We start from the raw sequence: 14755 nt of genomic DNA, 5'->3' as shown, positions 1-14755 counted from the left end.
TTGCTCCAGAATTAAGTTCGAACTGCTTTTCTGCAATGAAGACAAAGAACAGGCTAAGTTTTCTAAATGGTTTGAAATTTCTAGAGACTTATATATCAAATGAACTGTGCCTGATTTTTCAGTAAGATGTGTTTGACCAATTCAAGGTCATGTGCTGAACTAGTCAGAGGGTAGAAATTCCAGGAAGCGAGAGATACCAGGTGGATCCGTTCCTGGATAATTTTATCCACACTCTCACTTTGCAAGAGTGAAAGAAAGAGCATGATTGCTTTCGGGGTAAGGCCAAGAAAGCTCTCTCAAGCTCAGTTTTCTGTTTCAATCAGCAGCTGGTTAAATGCCCTGGTTCATAAGCAGGAAACAGTGTAATAGTTATCGCTTGTTTCACCCCAGCATCTGGTAAAGACAGAGGACTTTAGACCATGGAGGTTCAATTTAGCTGCTTCTAGTCTTTGATAAGCCTCTCCTCCATCAGTAGTGTAGCTAGAGGGGGGGCGAAACGGTAAGCACAGTGCCTTGTAAACAGCCCTTCCCACTCACTGTCTGAGTCATTCCGGACTTTGACGGCAATGCACAGGCAAACCAAACAGTGCTTCCTGCATAGTGCTGTCGATGCCCAGAATTGCTCTGACAGTAAGTGGGAGGGGCCACTTACATGGCTCTTTGTGGCGCCTGCAGTACTTACCGTTTTACCCCCTTCTAGCATTTGTCTTTCTCCCTTAAAAAGCCATTGAAGTTAATAACTATAATCACACCTTTGTGTTTCATAATTATGTACCTCTCTTCTTTTGCAGGCTATTGAAAGCTTCCACCTTTGCTTTGTGATAAGGCACAATTCCTCCTTTCAAGTGAACTCAAACTACATTTTGATCCTCATTTGTTTTACCGAGTTGTGGTTAGGACAAACCAGAGTTCTCCAAGTTCAAACATAATGGGGAACTGTGGTTGATTACTGACCAAAAGTTGAAGCTTTCAGTTGCACTTGAAGGAGAAGGAAGGGTGAAGGGGAGCTTGTAAGCCTAAGGCTCACCTTGCTGATTTTCATACGGGAAATCCATAGGACTGTGTCTGAACAGGAACCAAATCAGACCTTTAAAAAATATTAATGAAGCACAACAGGAAATGAACTTGAGTCTGTTGACATAACTGAATTAGTTTTCAGTTATGATTGAGGTAATTGAAGTTTCTGTTTCAATTAGTGAGATAATTTTTTTTTTCCTTTACGCTCTGCTTTGGAAGAAACTGAGAGTGCAATTCTGTTTCCTTGAAGCACCGGCACAGTGGTTGCTATGCTGGCATGAGAAGTCATAAAAGCGCAGTAAAGTGTTTTATGTTGACTTGGGAGTGTGTAGTGTTGGCAAGACAGCCTACACATGCCCTCCAGCACTGGATCCAAGCCCCTGGCTGCTTTGAACCATCTTTAGAGACTGAAAATGCCTCTGAATAATTTTAGATGTCATTGCCTAGACAGGTAAATAATTAAAATGAAGTTCAACTGTGAGTAGATGCTAGTGTCAATTCATACTTACTTGGCTTTAATGGTATTTCCCAAATCTTACAGCTTCAGTTCTACCTTTAATGGAAGCTAATATGCTGTTTTTCTGCATTTCAGCCCATTACTTTTCTCTTATTTAAAAACGGTCAAGTTGTCACCATTGTAGTTGTAGAAAGAAGCTATCAAAATATGTGATCAGTGTTGGATGAAAGCACGGAAACCAGAAAAGATCTATTGGTGATTAAATTGTACAACGATATGTAGCCGGGTTCTCCCCAATCCTGGATGCATGGGAGCTGGCTGTGCTCTATTTAGTGGGAAGGGAAAGAAACTGTGTATAGTATATGTTCAGGGAAACCGCTATTAGTTCACATAATAATGTCCCTATACAAATCTATATGATGTGGCCTCATTTGGAATACCTCCCCACTTTGAATGCTTTTCTGCAGCTCATGCTGTTCCCTGATAAACCACTGTCTTTTGGGACACCGGTTTCTGCCTTTCCATCCATTCTTATGGCATCAGACTATGGTTCTAAGGCTACAACTTCTGCAGACATTAAATGCAGGGCTCTGTCTGTGCCTGTCCTCTCCTCAGTACCTGAATGCTCACATCTTTCAAGTATTTTAAAGAAGGGTTGAAGGAGAGCCTTTGGGTTCTGCTAGTGCAGGATCAAAGCAACATCATTGTGTCATAGTGCCAAATTCCAGAGTGAGTCAGATGTATAAGACTTCCCCATCTGAGACAAAGGGTGTGCTGCATGTCAGTCCATCAAGATGGGGTTACAGATTAAATTTGCAATAGTGACATGGGTAATGTTCCTTTTTTGTCATGTATGTAAGAAGCAATGTCTCTACAATCCATTTTTGGCAACATATCCGTGTTAGGAGAAGAAAGCTGCTCAAACAAAAAGCCAGCATGGCCAGAGTTGGGACCATTTTTACATGTTACATCAAGTTCAAGTTTGATTTGTTTATTTCAGGTTTGAGTCATCACATATTACACATCACATGTGAGTCAATCACATATCACAGGGCAGCAAACCTGGTTTGCCAGTGAGTATACACTTGATAAGAAACCAGAGCCAACGTTGGCTCTCTGTACTATTTGGCACTGTGCGCCAATGCATTTGTTGGTTGATGTTTATTAGTTTGTTTTACATTTTGATGTATGCTTAAGCATCTTAGGCCTGACACGCTGCTACTGCGATTGGCCTACACATGACCTCCACACCCAGCATTTGGAGCTGCAAGCTCATGCAGGCAGGAACAGCCATACCAAAGGCATTTGTAATCATTGGCCCTATATAGAAAGTATGATAAGATTGTGTTGTTTCAAGCCCGCTTGTCACACTGAAGAAACTTGTTCATATGAACATGACCATGCTGTGAACCCACCGCTTTCTACAGTTTTTGCAGAGAATATGTTCTTTGCCGTCCTTTCTTTTCCTGCAGTGAATTTTTACCTGCAATTGGACTGCAGGATTTCTCACTTCAGAGTTGCTTGGTGTGTAATTTAGCAAAGTCCACAGGGAGGAAAAGTTTTATTTAAAAAACTGATTGATGGCTCCCTGGCCACTTTAGAGATGAGGAAACCCAGGATTAGAATTTGGTGCTATTTTATTAGTGGCCTGGCAGCATTTGAAAGTTTTTTTCTGGACTCATGCAAGCCAAAACCACTGTGGCCCCTTCTTTCCTTTGTGTCGTGTGTGTGTGTGTGTGTGTGTGTGTGTGTGAGGAAGTGTGCGTGCGCGCGCTGAGGTCCTTAGTGGAAAAAAAGGAGTGAGAGTTTTCTGGGCGTGGCACTGTTACGTAGGAGTGTGGAAGGGATGACGATGGCAATCTCAGCCCACACCTTCAGGGCTCATAGGGCTTCTCCCAGCTGCTTTTGGCAAGGTTTCCTACCTGTGGCACCGTCAGAGACTTAGAGGGATGTTGATCGGGGAAGAGAAGAGCACCTTGGAATGGCTCCCCTTGTGGATTTCGAAGCTGTTTGGTAAGGGCATTGGGCATTTCTGCAAGCAAGCTGAGAAGTGAGTTTTCCTGGCTCAGCCCCATGAGAACTTTGTGATGCAAACTAAGGAACAGGGCAAGTGTGCCTGATGGCAGTCAGGTGGGAGGTGGAGAGGGATGAGAGGCTTGGCAACTGTCAGTGAAGAGCACTATCAAAGCTTAGGCTTGTTGGTGCTTGCTCGTCTTTCATCTGAACTCCTTGGAACCAGGAGAGAGCTACAGGCAGGGCAGGACACGTGCCTGTATCACAGAGAGGGTGTGCTTGGGATGTGTGTGTTGCAAAGAATGATTGGCTGAGTGTAAGGCATTGAAGAAGGAACAAGGACACTAGCAAGGAGTCTGGGTTTCAGGATCTGAGACAACACAGGAGATACTGCATCTCACAGATGCTTCACACAGGAGATTGTCCTTACAAAGGAGGACACTTGTGTCCAAGATTATACAAGTGTCTCTTTTGTCAAGTGCACTCTGGGAAGCCTTATTTCCAGTGGGCTCCCGGAGCATAACCTCATGAAAGAGAAACTCGCATGAACTACACAAGTGGTGCTATATTTGGGGGGCAGCAATGATGTACACTGTTGTAGGGAAAATGTCATCCCTGAAGTATTCAAGCTTTTCCTAGAGACTGGAGAAGTGCTTCTGTCTGCTCTTTGACTTGGTATTTCAGAGATGGTTTAAGAAGAGGTACTTTCTAATTGGAGCCCCCTGTCCTATGGACTCTCTTCCTTTAAGTGGAAAGCATTATATGTTTCACAGGATGGGGGAAAACATAACTTCCATTTAAATAAAGGTAACCCATCATAACTGTGATGGGTGAAATAATTTTTCTTGTATGTAGAAATTGTTTGTATTGTTTTATCCCCCCCCCCCCGGTGTTACTTAGGTAACACCTAAGCCGCCCTGGGTCCCTTTAGGGAGAAGGGCGGGGTATAAATAAAGTTGTTTATTATTATTATTATTATTATTATTATTAGGTGTAAATGAGGAATGAGTTTGTGTTTTACAGAGTCATAGACTTTTGAGGCTATAAATGAGTAATGTATCCACCAGCTTCAACAATAAGCAGCATCCAGTATAGGCCATAATCTGACTGGCTGCATGTTTCAGGGAGTCCTCTGCAAGAAGGCTTCTATATAGTGGCTGTCTGCCCCTTACTATATTGTTGGGCACAGGTTAATTTCACTCTCACTAGGTCAGCAGTGGCAACAGCAGTGTTCTGAATGGTAACCTGTCATGCTCCTCCCAACGTCTCCCCTCGCCCGCATGCCTTGCGTACTGTTGTGATGCTGCATGGGCACTGTTGGGGGGGCATGATGGATAATATTGGCTAGAATGCTCTTGCTAATCTGGCATGAATGAAAGAAACTGGTGATTTTAAATCAATACGCCCTGCCAATCTCTTTCTAGCTGTGCTATGTGTGATGTAATTTGTGTGATGAAGTTTAACACTAAAGCACAAATTTAACACACTCTGTCCCTTCACAGAATTCCCCAGGCTCCTCGTTGCTTCCTATCCCGGCAGAGATGACAAGATTCCAGCCTCTGCTTCCCTGGGCGTGAACTCCTCAGAACATCCTGTGGACCAGCTGACTGTTATTCCAGCCAATGCTAGCCGCATTATGGAGAATTGGAATGATGTGACCCAAACACCTACTGGTGCTACCTCTTTGAGGTCTGGACTGCTGCACAATGCCAACAACAATGCCTCATCGGGGCCCTGGCGAGGCCTGAAGAGCCCTACCCTTTCTTCTGCTGTCTCCCACTCCAAATTAAGCTACCTGGAACGTGTGGTGTTGGAGATTGTGGAGTCAGAACGCATGTATGTACGAGATTTGCGGAGTATTGTAGAGGTGAGTCTACCTGGTATGCATGTATATTTGGGGGGAGGGGCCTATTCCTCATTTTTCTGCTACACAACATAAGAAGATCTCTGCTTGAACAGGACCAGGGTCCTTCTAGCTTCCTCTATCTCACAGTAGCCCACCAGATGCCTCTGACAATGGAATACCTGTTATATTTATTTTCACATTTTTATTCCACCCTTTCTCAAGGAGCTCAGGGCTGTGTACATGGTTCCTTCCCTCCGTTTGTTCTCCCAACAACCCTGAGAGGTAGGTGAGGCTAAGAGATAGTGTCTGGCCTAGGGTCACCCAGGAAGCTTCATGGCTGAACACGAATTTGAACTTGGATCTTCCAGGTTTAAGTCCAGTTCCCAAACCACTAAGCCAGGGCTTTTCAAACTGGGGCGTTGCGACATCCCAGCCTGTGAGCCTGGCAACTTTCCCTTTAAGGGGCAGGGGGATGATAGCGATGTGATCCCCAGGATTGCGTCACTAAGGGAGCTGCAGGGACTGGCATAACCTTACCAGTCCCTGCAGCAGCCTGTCGGGGGTGTGGAGAACCCTGCGTGTGGGTCTGTAGGGCTCCCCAGGTCTTGAAAAGTGAAAGTGCAGCAATCGTGCTCCACTTCCAGTTTTGTGGAAGTGTAGCGCGATCACTGCGCTTTCATTTTTCAAGACCTGGGGAGCCCTGCAGACCTTCACGCAGGGCTCCCTATACCCCAGGAAGGGTGCTGCAGGGACTGGTGAGTACATCACAGTTGCTGCAGCCCTCTGAGTGATGCAATCCTGGGGATCATGTCGCTGCCTCCCCCTGCCCCCGCAAGAACTTACTGTGGTTCAAACTCTCTCTGAGAATTTGAAAACCGCTGCACTATACCATCTTGGCTCTGGCTGTTGCCACTCTCTCTTGCACCTGACATTCAGAGATAGTCTACTTCTTAAACCCCGAGTCTGTCCAATTCCCTTTTAAGGGCATCTAGGCCAGCTGCCATCACAACATTCTGTGACAATGAATTCCATAGATTACTTATGTGCTGGCTAAAGAAATATTTTCTCTTGTCTGTTCTGACCTTCCCACCAGTCAATTTTAGCAGATGACCCTTGGTTCTTGTATTGTGCAAGAGGAAAATACTTTCCTCTATCCACCCAATACATCATATCTCATTCATGTCCCTCTTCAGGTACCTATTCAGACAGTGATATCTGCTTGAGCTCTTCTGCCATAAACATAGATGCAAATAACTCATTTATGGCTTAATCCTATCTAGCCTTCCAGCACTGGTGCAGTTGCAATGCAGCCCCAATCCTATCTAGCTCTGGTGCAGTTGCAGTGCAGCCCAAGGTAAGGGAACAAATGTTCCTTTACTTTGAGGAGGCCTCCATAAGTACCCTCCCACCACAGGATGCAACACACACCCCATTGGCACAGCTACCAGGGCTGGAAAGTTGGATAGAATTTGGTCCTTAATTTCTCCCAGGCCCTTTTTATCTCCGCTGGCTTTCAGAGATAGGCTACCTCTGAAACCCAAAGGTCGCATACAGGCATCAGGACTCGAAATCCATGATGATCCTTTTTCTTTTCTGATAACTTTGAATGTCATACTCCCTTCTTCATCCAGGGGTGTGCTGGCAAAAGGCCTACTGTCTGCAATGCCACTCAGCATGTGAATAAGATTCATTGTGTATACTGCTGGGGCACCATTTGTCATCTTGCAATGTCTAAAGTTATATCTAAGGACTTTGATACTAACCTCTGCCTGGACTGGGAGATGCCTTGCTGACCACTGGCTCTTTCTTGGCTGGTTTCTTCTTGTAGGAAACAAGAAGTGTCTGGTGGACCACAGCTTGCTTTCAATTTTTTCCCAGAAGTGATTGGGTTGCGCGCACGCGCTCTCGCTCCCTCTCTCTCACACACATAGCCCCCTCCCATTCAGGTGGTTGGCACTCATGTTCGTTTGTGCTGTTTGCTGTGTGGTAAATTGTGTCTCATGGCATATTGTGACTTGGCAGAATTACTTAGGGAAGATCATAGACACTCAAGAGCTGCTGCTGAGACCAGAACAAGTCAGTGCACTCTTTGGGAATATTGAGGATATCTATGAACTGAACAGGTGAGTGCATTGTGTGGTCCTTGTCCTTTTCCCAACCTCCTCGCTGTTACTTTCTACACTTTTTAAAAATTTTCTATCCACTCTTAAAAGCAGACATAACAGGTGGTTGTATTTAGCCTCTCCTATATAGTCTTGCTCTTAATCTTGCCCTAACAATGAAATGGGTAGGAAGCTGGCATGAGACTCATTCATTACTTCTTCAGTCCTTCCCTGGGACAGAATTGCTGCTGTCATGAATGTGGAACCCTTTTTAAATTTAGGGTGCAATCCTAACCTCTTATGTCAGTGCTTTCCAGCACTGACATAAGGGCAATGCAGCTCTAAGGTAAAGGAACAAACATTCCCTTACTTTGAGGAGGCCTCCATGAGTGACACCCAACTGCAGAATGCAGCACATGTCCCATTGGTACCGCTATGCCAGTGCTGGAAAGCACTGACATAAGGGCTTAGGATTGCACCCTAACCATCCAGAGGCCTTGATGGAGGATGGCAGGAGTAGATTGTTACCCACTTGCTGGGCTATCAAACCAACAGAGCTTGCTTGCAAGATCAGATGCTGTGAGCGATGCAGGTCTGATAACCCCATGCAAGGGATGCCCTTCCTTTTTGACCCGCTGCAGCTGCTATTAGGAAGTGACAGCCAAAACCCCCAGGTTATTGAGATGTGTGTTTCGTCCTTTGGATTTACCTCAGCCATGCAGGGTCAGATCTGAGCAGAGGAAGGGATTTAGCAACAGCCCCAGCTTCCTTAGCACATTTGGCTTCAGGCAGAAACTGTGTCAGCCTTGGATCAGGGAAGCAAGAGCCCTGTGTCAGGAAAGGGAGGAGAGGGGAGGGGCAGGGTGAGTTCAAATTCTCTGTTATGCTCCTGGCTTCCTGAGTGTTCTTGGTGTAGTTGCTCATCTACTCTGTGAACCTATTTACCCTCCTGTTTTTTTGTGTGTTTTAATTGAAAGTTCCTTGGGGCAGGAATTGCCTCGAAACTTGTGAGGTACTGTGAGCAAAGGAGTAATGCTCCAATTAGAGACCTCAGGTAATTACTGTAATAAGTCTGATTATGTACATACTGCTGAAAGGGACAGGACTAGTTGATCATTTAGCCAGCTGGTGCCTCTTTTTCTGTGTAACGTCTGCCTTGTTCTTTTACCTGGCAAAGCCTGGAAGGACTGTCTCTGTCCCAGGGACCCAACTCTTTGCATGCTCTGCTGCCAGAAGTAGAGACACTGGTTGAGGGCCTAGGTCCATCAGAGGGCCCACCCTGGCCTGATATAGCACCCAGTATGCCATGGGGGGGCAAAGCTTTGCTCCAGCAATCTGGTGGTGGCATTGTCTACTGCCCTGTATTCTGCTTCTACAGCTGGAGGGGGAAAAAAGATTGTTTGCACTTTGCCTGCAGCCTGTACCCATCCAGTTCTTGAGTGCTTGTGCCTTTTTAAACTTAGAATGCGTCAAACCAAGCCTCTATCTTTGGTGGGGTGTTTGGCTGAAAAATTATATATTTCTTTCTGTCTCTTATTCTCTGCTCAGTGAGCTCCTGCAGGACCTGGACAGCTGCCACAATGACCCTGTCGCCGTGGCAAGATGTTTTGTGGACAGGGTAAGGCAACTGTAGGAAACTGTCTTATACTGAGTCAGATCAGTGGTCCAGTTAGGTCAGTGTTACCAATCTAGACTGGCAGTGGCTCTTAGGTTTCAGACAGGAATTTTTCTCTTCCCTACCTGGAGACACCAGGGATTGAACCAGAGACTTCCTGAGTACAAAGCAGGTTTCTACCACTGAGCCACGGCCCTTCGCCCCCATGTGCAGATACTGTGTTGTGATGGTCTCTGATGCTGTGTGATAAGGTGACCCAACAAGTACTCCTCTGTGTGAACACTTTCCCACCCTACTTAGGAATGTCTCCACCACAGAGGTGACGGCTTAACCAGAGGGGTGTAGGGTGAGATTTGTGATCCTTTTGCACAGCTGTATTAGTCATTTTTGGGAAGCTGGTACTGGGTGTGGGGTGGGTAAGTCATCTCTTACTGATTGGTATTTCTTTCCTTCTCTCCATCAGAGCCAGGACTTTGATATCTACACTCAGTACTGCAACAACTACCCAAAGTGAGTATTATTTGCAGGGCAGAAAGGAGTCGTAGTCTTGTGGAAACTTGGGCAGCTCATTCTCTCTAATAACAGACTTGTTTGATGCATAAGTAGCTTTTGAGCAGCCACAGTCTACTGAGTGAAGTATAGCTGTTAAGTGCACATTCTACACTTAAAAAAAGTCAAATGAATATTATTTTATGGATTCCTTTCAAGTTGCGCAGCCTAAGGGTGTCGTCGTCCCCCATACTCTATACCATTTAACATGTCTCATTCTGTTTTGTTTTTTTTGTGTGTTTTTTTAATATGTTGTGAGCCTTTTTGAGCTCCTCCCTTGCAGTAGGGGAAGGATGGGATGCAAATACTTAAAACAACCTAAGTTCTATACTGAGAAACTGAATTCTTAACTTGCATCAGTCATGCAGGTCTGCTTATTTTGCACCATTTTTTCTTTCTTCTACTCATAGAATTAGGCAAAGAATTAGGCAGGGTAATTAAGCCCCATTCCTGTCCTCTGCATTCCCCCCCTCTCCTTTTTTGTGCTCTCTTCCTATGATCATGTATTGAGAATTCATTACGCATTGCCCATATTCAAGCATCTTTATAATCTCAGAGCTAGAAACATGACTTTTTAAAATAAAACAGAAAATGCATAGGAATGCTGAGACCAATGTCTTCACTTGAGCAGCTGTGTCATTAGTACACATCCTTGCTGGTAGCCAGTGATTGCTTGCTTTTTCTGATGGACTCGATGTCTGCACTGGAATGGGACAGATCTCTGGAGCCAGTGTGGGGCAGTGGTTTGACCATGAGCTTTGGTTTAGATTTGAATCTCGGGTCAGGATAACCATGCTACTTAGTTTAAGAGCAAATTATTGTGTCTCAGCTTCAGTTTCCCACCTGTAAAATAGGGCAGTATTTCTGTCTCATTGGATTATGAGGATGAATGGATTATGAAGTGCTGTGGAATGTATAGGCTTGGATCCAGAGGCAAACTGGTTTGTTTGGCTGAACTGTGGTTTGTTTGAAGCTAGCAAACAGATCTGCAGCCATGGTTTGAAGTTGGTTTGCAAATTACAGTTTGTGCTAACAGTGGTTTCTCATTATGTCTGAAATCACAGACTATTGATAAACCACAATTAGGGCCATTGCTCCTCATCAAAAGGCTGCTGCACCATGGAAATGAGAGTGAATTTATGAAGCTGAGTTCTGATCAGGTGGAAACAAATACGGGCAAGCAGCTCTAAACCATGGTTTTCTGGTTGCATATCTAGAAACTCCAATCATGGTGTATGTGAGCACAAGCCAGACTCTCTGAGCCTAGCCATGTCTGAACTTAGCAATGGAAAATTTATGCAGGAAGTACGAGTTGTTCTATGTTACCTAGATGTGATCAGGTAACACATTTTTTTTTCTGTTAGCTAGTCTGACTGTCAGGTCTTTATTTCAGGCTCTTGTATGGAAGTTCCTTGCCTGTTGATTTGGGCACTCTTGTCAACTCTTTCTTGAGAGAATTCAGGAAGTTACTGAATTCAGGAAGTTATCTGAACCCATTTCAGTCTGATTTCAGCCGGGGGTTTTGGAGAGAAATTGCATTGGTTGCCCTGTTGGCTGACTTGCCCTGGGGGATAGACAAGGGGATTTTTGATCCTTCTAGGCCTCTCAATGACTTCTTATATCATCAGCCATGGTATCTTTTTCGACTCCCTGATGGAGATCGGTGTGGTTGGCACTGTTATAGGTGACCACTCATTTCTCAAGTGCCAAGATAGAGGTGCTAGGAGACTTCTGCTCTCTGGGGGGAGTTCCCTGGGAGACTTCTGCTTCCTGCTCCCTGGCTTTTGGCTTGAGGAGGTTTCTGAAGGTTTCCTCTCATCTTCTATGATACAGTATATGTGGGACTGACCACAGAAAGCATTTGAAAACTTCAGTTGTGCAAAATGCAACAGCCAGGTTTTTAATTGAGACTGCTTGGTGGGACCTCATCACCCTTATTCTTTGTGAACTGCACTGACTACCAATCTCTGTTCCTGTAATGAGCTGCAAAGCCCTAAATGTTCTGGAATCACCCTCTCTCCTATGTGCCTTTCCATATTCCCAGTCATCCTCTTAGGCCTTGCTCCAGGTGCCCTTGTGTTCAGAGGCATAGTGGTTATCCAGTAGGAGCAGGGTCTTTTTGGTAGTAGTGCCAACCATGAGGAATGCCTGCTCTTTTGAAGGACAGGTTGGCCCCTACCCTGCACTCCTTCAGAAGACATGTTAAGACTTGGCTTTTCCATTCAGCATTGCTGGGGGTAATGATCAGCAGTAGTGGTGGTGTTGCTTAGCTAAGGCTTTTAAGTTATCGTCTTTGGTTTGGTTTTATGTTCTCTTTTTAATTAGTTGTTACGTTGATAATTTTACTTTGATTGTTTTGTTGTATTTGTTATGAGCCATCTTCCGTTGCCTCAAAAGGCAGGAAAGATGGCACAGAAATGTTTTAAAATAAAGTAGATTAATTTAGTCTTGGGGTTTGACCTTTCAGCTCAGTGGCAGCTCTGACAGAATGCATGAGGAACAAGCAGCTGGCTAAGTTCTTTCGTGAGCGGCAAGAACAAATCCGTCACTCACTGCCCCTCGGCTCCTACCTCCTCAAGCCTGTCCAGCGCATCCTCAAATATCACCTGCTGCTCCAGGTAATATATACTATTGCAGTCAGTTATCCAAAGAGTGTCACTTTCTGCTTTGAAAACGCAACAGCCTAAGGGTGGCAGGCAAGGATGACTCCAGCAGCAGATATGCAACACCCAGCCTTGGGATAGACTTTATGCAGCAGTGGACTATCCCATGCCAGAAACACAGGACTCTGCAAAATTTTAAGTTGATGGTCAGATGTTGATTCTGTGCAAACCCTATGATCCAACCACCTAAAAATTTATGTTGATGTTCAGACCAGCCTGAAAACCTGTAGGAGGCTATTTAGTCAGGCCTTTGGATGCTTCTAGGCCCTCAATGTTTAATAAGCTGGGTGCAGATCGTATTGGGGAAAGATGGAGAACCTCACAGTTTCTGATTTGCCATTTTTGTTGCTGTTTGCCTTAGGAGATAGCAAAGCACTTTGACTTAGAAGAGGATGGCTACGAAGTGGTTGAAGAGGCAATAGACACAATGACCTGCGTGGCCTGGTACATCAATGACATGAAACGGAAGCATGAGCATGCTGTGCGGCTGCAGGTATTTGGGAACAGGCAATCTGTCCTGCCCACTGCTCACTGAGAGATCCAGCCCTCAGAGGCAGGGAAAAGGCTCTCTCCACATTCTGAGAGGCTTTTCTTTATTGACAAGTACAAGTTCTGAGGCTAGTATTGAAAATGGGTTCTGGATTTAAGCCCTGAATGCAATTTTGAGGGAATGAAACTTCCCTCAAATCAGCACCCCACTGGATATCAGTGTCTATTCTCTCACACTTCATTCTTTTATAGCTCATTAGTCTTGCATTTCCCTTTTTACATTAGACTTTCTTGCCAAAGCTCCTGTGACAATCCACCCTTACTCAGCATTAAGTTAATGAAAATGAATGACACATTTCCTAACACTGTGGAATTTACATTTTGCTACTCTTAAGATTCTGATAATGCATGTGGGTGTTATTGTTCAGCCTTGTGGTTTTCCTCTGTTTTTAGCATGTGAACTTACAAAGATTAGTGCAAGGAATCTGGGCAGGGAGTAGTGTTTGAGATGTCACCCTGCCAAGACACTAACCAGGCTTTTAAATCACTAGAGAAATAATTTAGTGTGGGGCAATTGGGTCTTTAGTCATTGGGAATACAAAGGCAGAATGACACCCACAGACTGCAAACTAAATATGGATTTCAAAAGAAAGCAGGTTACTGAAGGTGAAGTGCTGATATTTGCAACAGACTATTTGGGGTTATGGAGGGAGAGTGGGAGGGAAATACTTTCTAAATGACACTCTTTGGGCAGGGGTGCTTCTTATGTAACCTGTGGATCAGATTCTGGTTTGCAGGGTCTATATAGCAAATGCTACTTTTAGGTTGAGATGGATGCAGGAGTTGCTGTGGAATGTCCTGTAGCAACAAGGAGCTCAGACTGAATCATTGTCATGTTCCCCCTTCTTGCTTTAACCTGTGAAACTAGAATCCTCTGGATGAAATTAGAATCTCTCCTCATGGGAGAGATTTAGGCCTTGTATTCGCTAGTCCCGTTGTTCCAGTCTAAAACAATGTCAAGGTACTCAGAAAGAAGACAAATAATTAGAGTACTTGTGCTTTCTTTCTTAGTCTTGCAGAAGTTGGAGGACCTTCTGGGTAGGAAACCATCAGCTTTAGATCATTTTTTGTGTGCAGCAGACATTCATTTTTAAGGCTGCCAATGGATTTGGAGAATGACAAGAACATTTGCAGGAGAGGAAATTTTGCATGTATTTTGGGGTTCATCACTCTGGAGAGGTGTTGAAATGAACATATTGTTGTGGTTAAATATATAAGTGCCCTTAATTCATAGAACATTTTCAAAAGACCTCAAGTTGCTATAAGATCCAAGCAGGCTTCAGTAAGGTTGCTAGAATTTTTCTCCCCACTGCTGGAACTTGAATAGATGCATGTACTATTCGAATTGATTTGAAATGGCTCCTAAAAAGTATGGGACTACTCAACTATCTGTTCCTTTTGCTATTTACAGGAGATTCAGTCATTGCTTATTAACTGGAAGGGTCCAGACCTGACTACTTACGGGGAGCTGGTCCTGGAAAGCACCTTCCGTGTCCATCGGGTCAGGAATGAGAGAACGTTCTTTTTGTTTGACAAAGTCTTGTTGATTACAAAGAAGCGGGGCGATCACTATGTGTACAAGAGTCACATTCCAGTAAGTGGAAAATCTTATTATTTTCTTAAGAAGGTGTTTGTGTCATTAGTTTTCCCTTCCTGTTTTTGAAGGGTTAGGAGGGTATCTTGGGTCTCTGTTTGTTCCTTGGCAGCTGGGATTTCATACCTGAACAGTGAATTGATGATCTTGTTATAGAGGGCTCCAGGGCAAACACAGCTCATGTCTCTTATTTCCTCCTCCTGCTGCTACCCCCTTTGAATCAGGGGGTCAGAGAGTGGCCTTTTTTTTAAGGCCAAGGGCTCAAAAGTCCTTAAACATGAATCAGTTACCCCTCAGGGAGTGTTGAATTCAATTGCATTCAGTTGCTTTTAGAACCATTTGCAAATTTG

General features: G+C 44.5%; 1 protein-coding gene across 4 annotated transcripts in view; it reads left to right on the top strand.

The window, feature by feature from the left end:
* The window catches only part of PLEKHG3 (pleckstrin homology and RhoGEF domain containing G3), a 61376-nt gene that overhangs the window by 26976 nt on the left and 19645 nt on the right, over nucleotides 1-14755 (top strand). For all 4 annotated transcript variants that reach the window (XM_066611534.1, XM_066611535.1, XM_066611533.1 and 1 more), the window contains exons 2-8: nucleotides 4990-5354; nucleotides 7356-7456; nucleotides 8984-9053; nucleotides 9514-9560; nucleotides 12067-12217; nucleotides 12624-12755; nucleotides 14223-14405. In XM_066611534.1, coding sequence (XP_066467631.1) covers nucleotides 4990-5354; nucleotides 7356-7456; nucleotides 8984-9053; nucleotides 9514-9560; nucleotides 12067-12217; nucleotides 12624-12755; nucleotides 14223-14405 — 1049 coding nt within the window. The remainder of the gene's footprint in view (nucleotides 1-4989; nucleotides 5355-7355; nucleotides 7457-8983; nucleotides 9054-9513; nucleotides 9561-12066; nucleotides 12218-12623; nucleotides 12756-14222; nucleotides 14406-14755) is intronic.

The sequence above is a fragment of the Tiliqua scincoides genome, chromosome 1 (genome assembly GCF_035046505.1).
Source record: "Tiliqua scincoides isolate rTilSci1 chromosome 1, rTilSci1.hap2, whole genome shotgun sequence".
NCBI lineage: Eukaryota > Metazoa > Chordata > Lepidosauria > Squamata > Scincidae > Tiliqua > Tiliqua scincoides.
The sequence above is the reverse complement of the archived record's forward strand: the minus strand, read 5'-3'. Positions and strand labels throughout refer to the sequence as shown.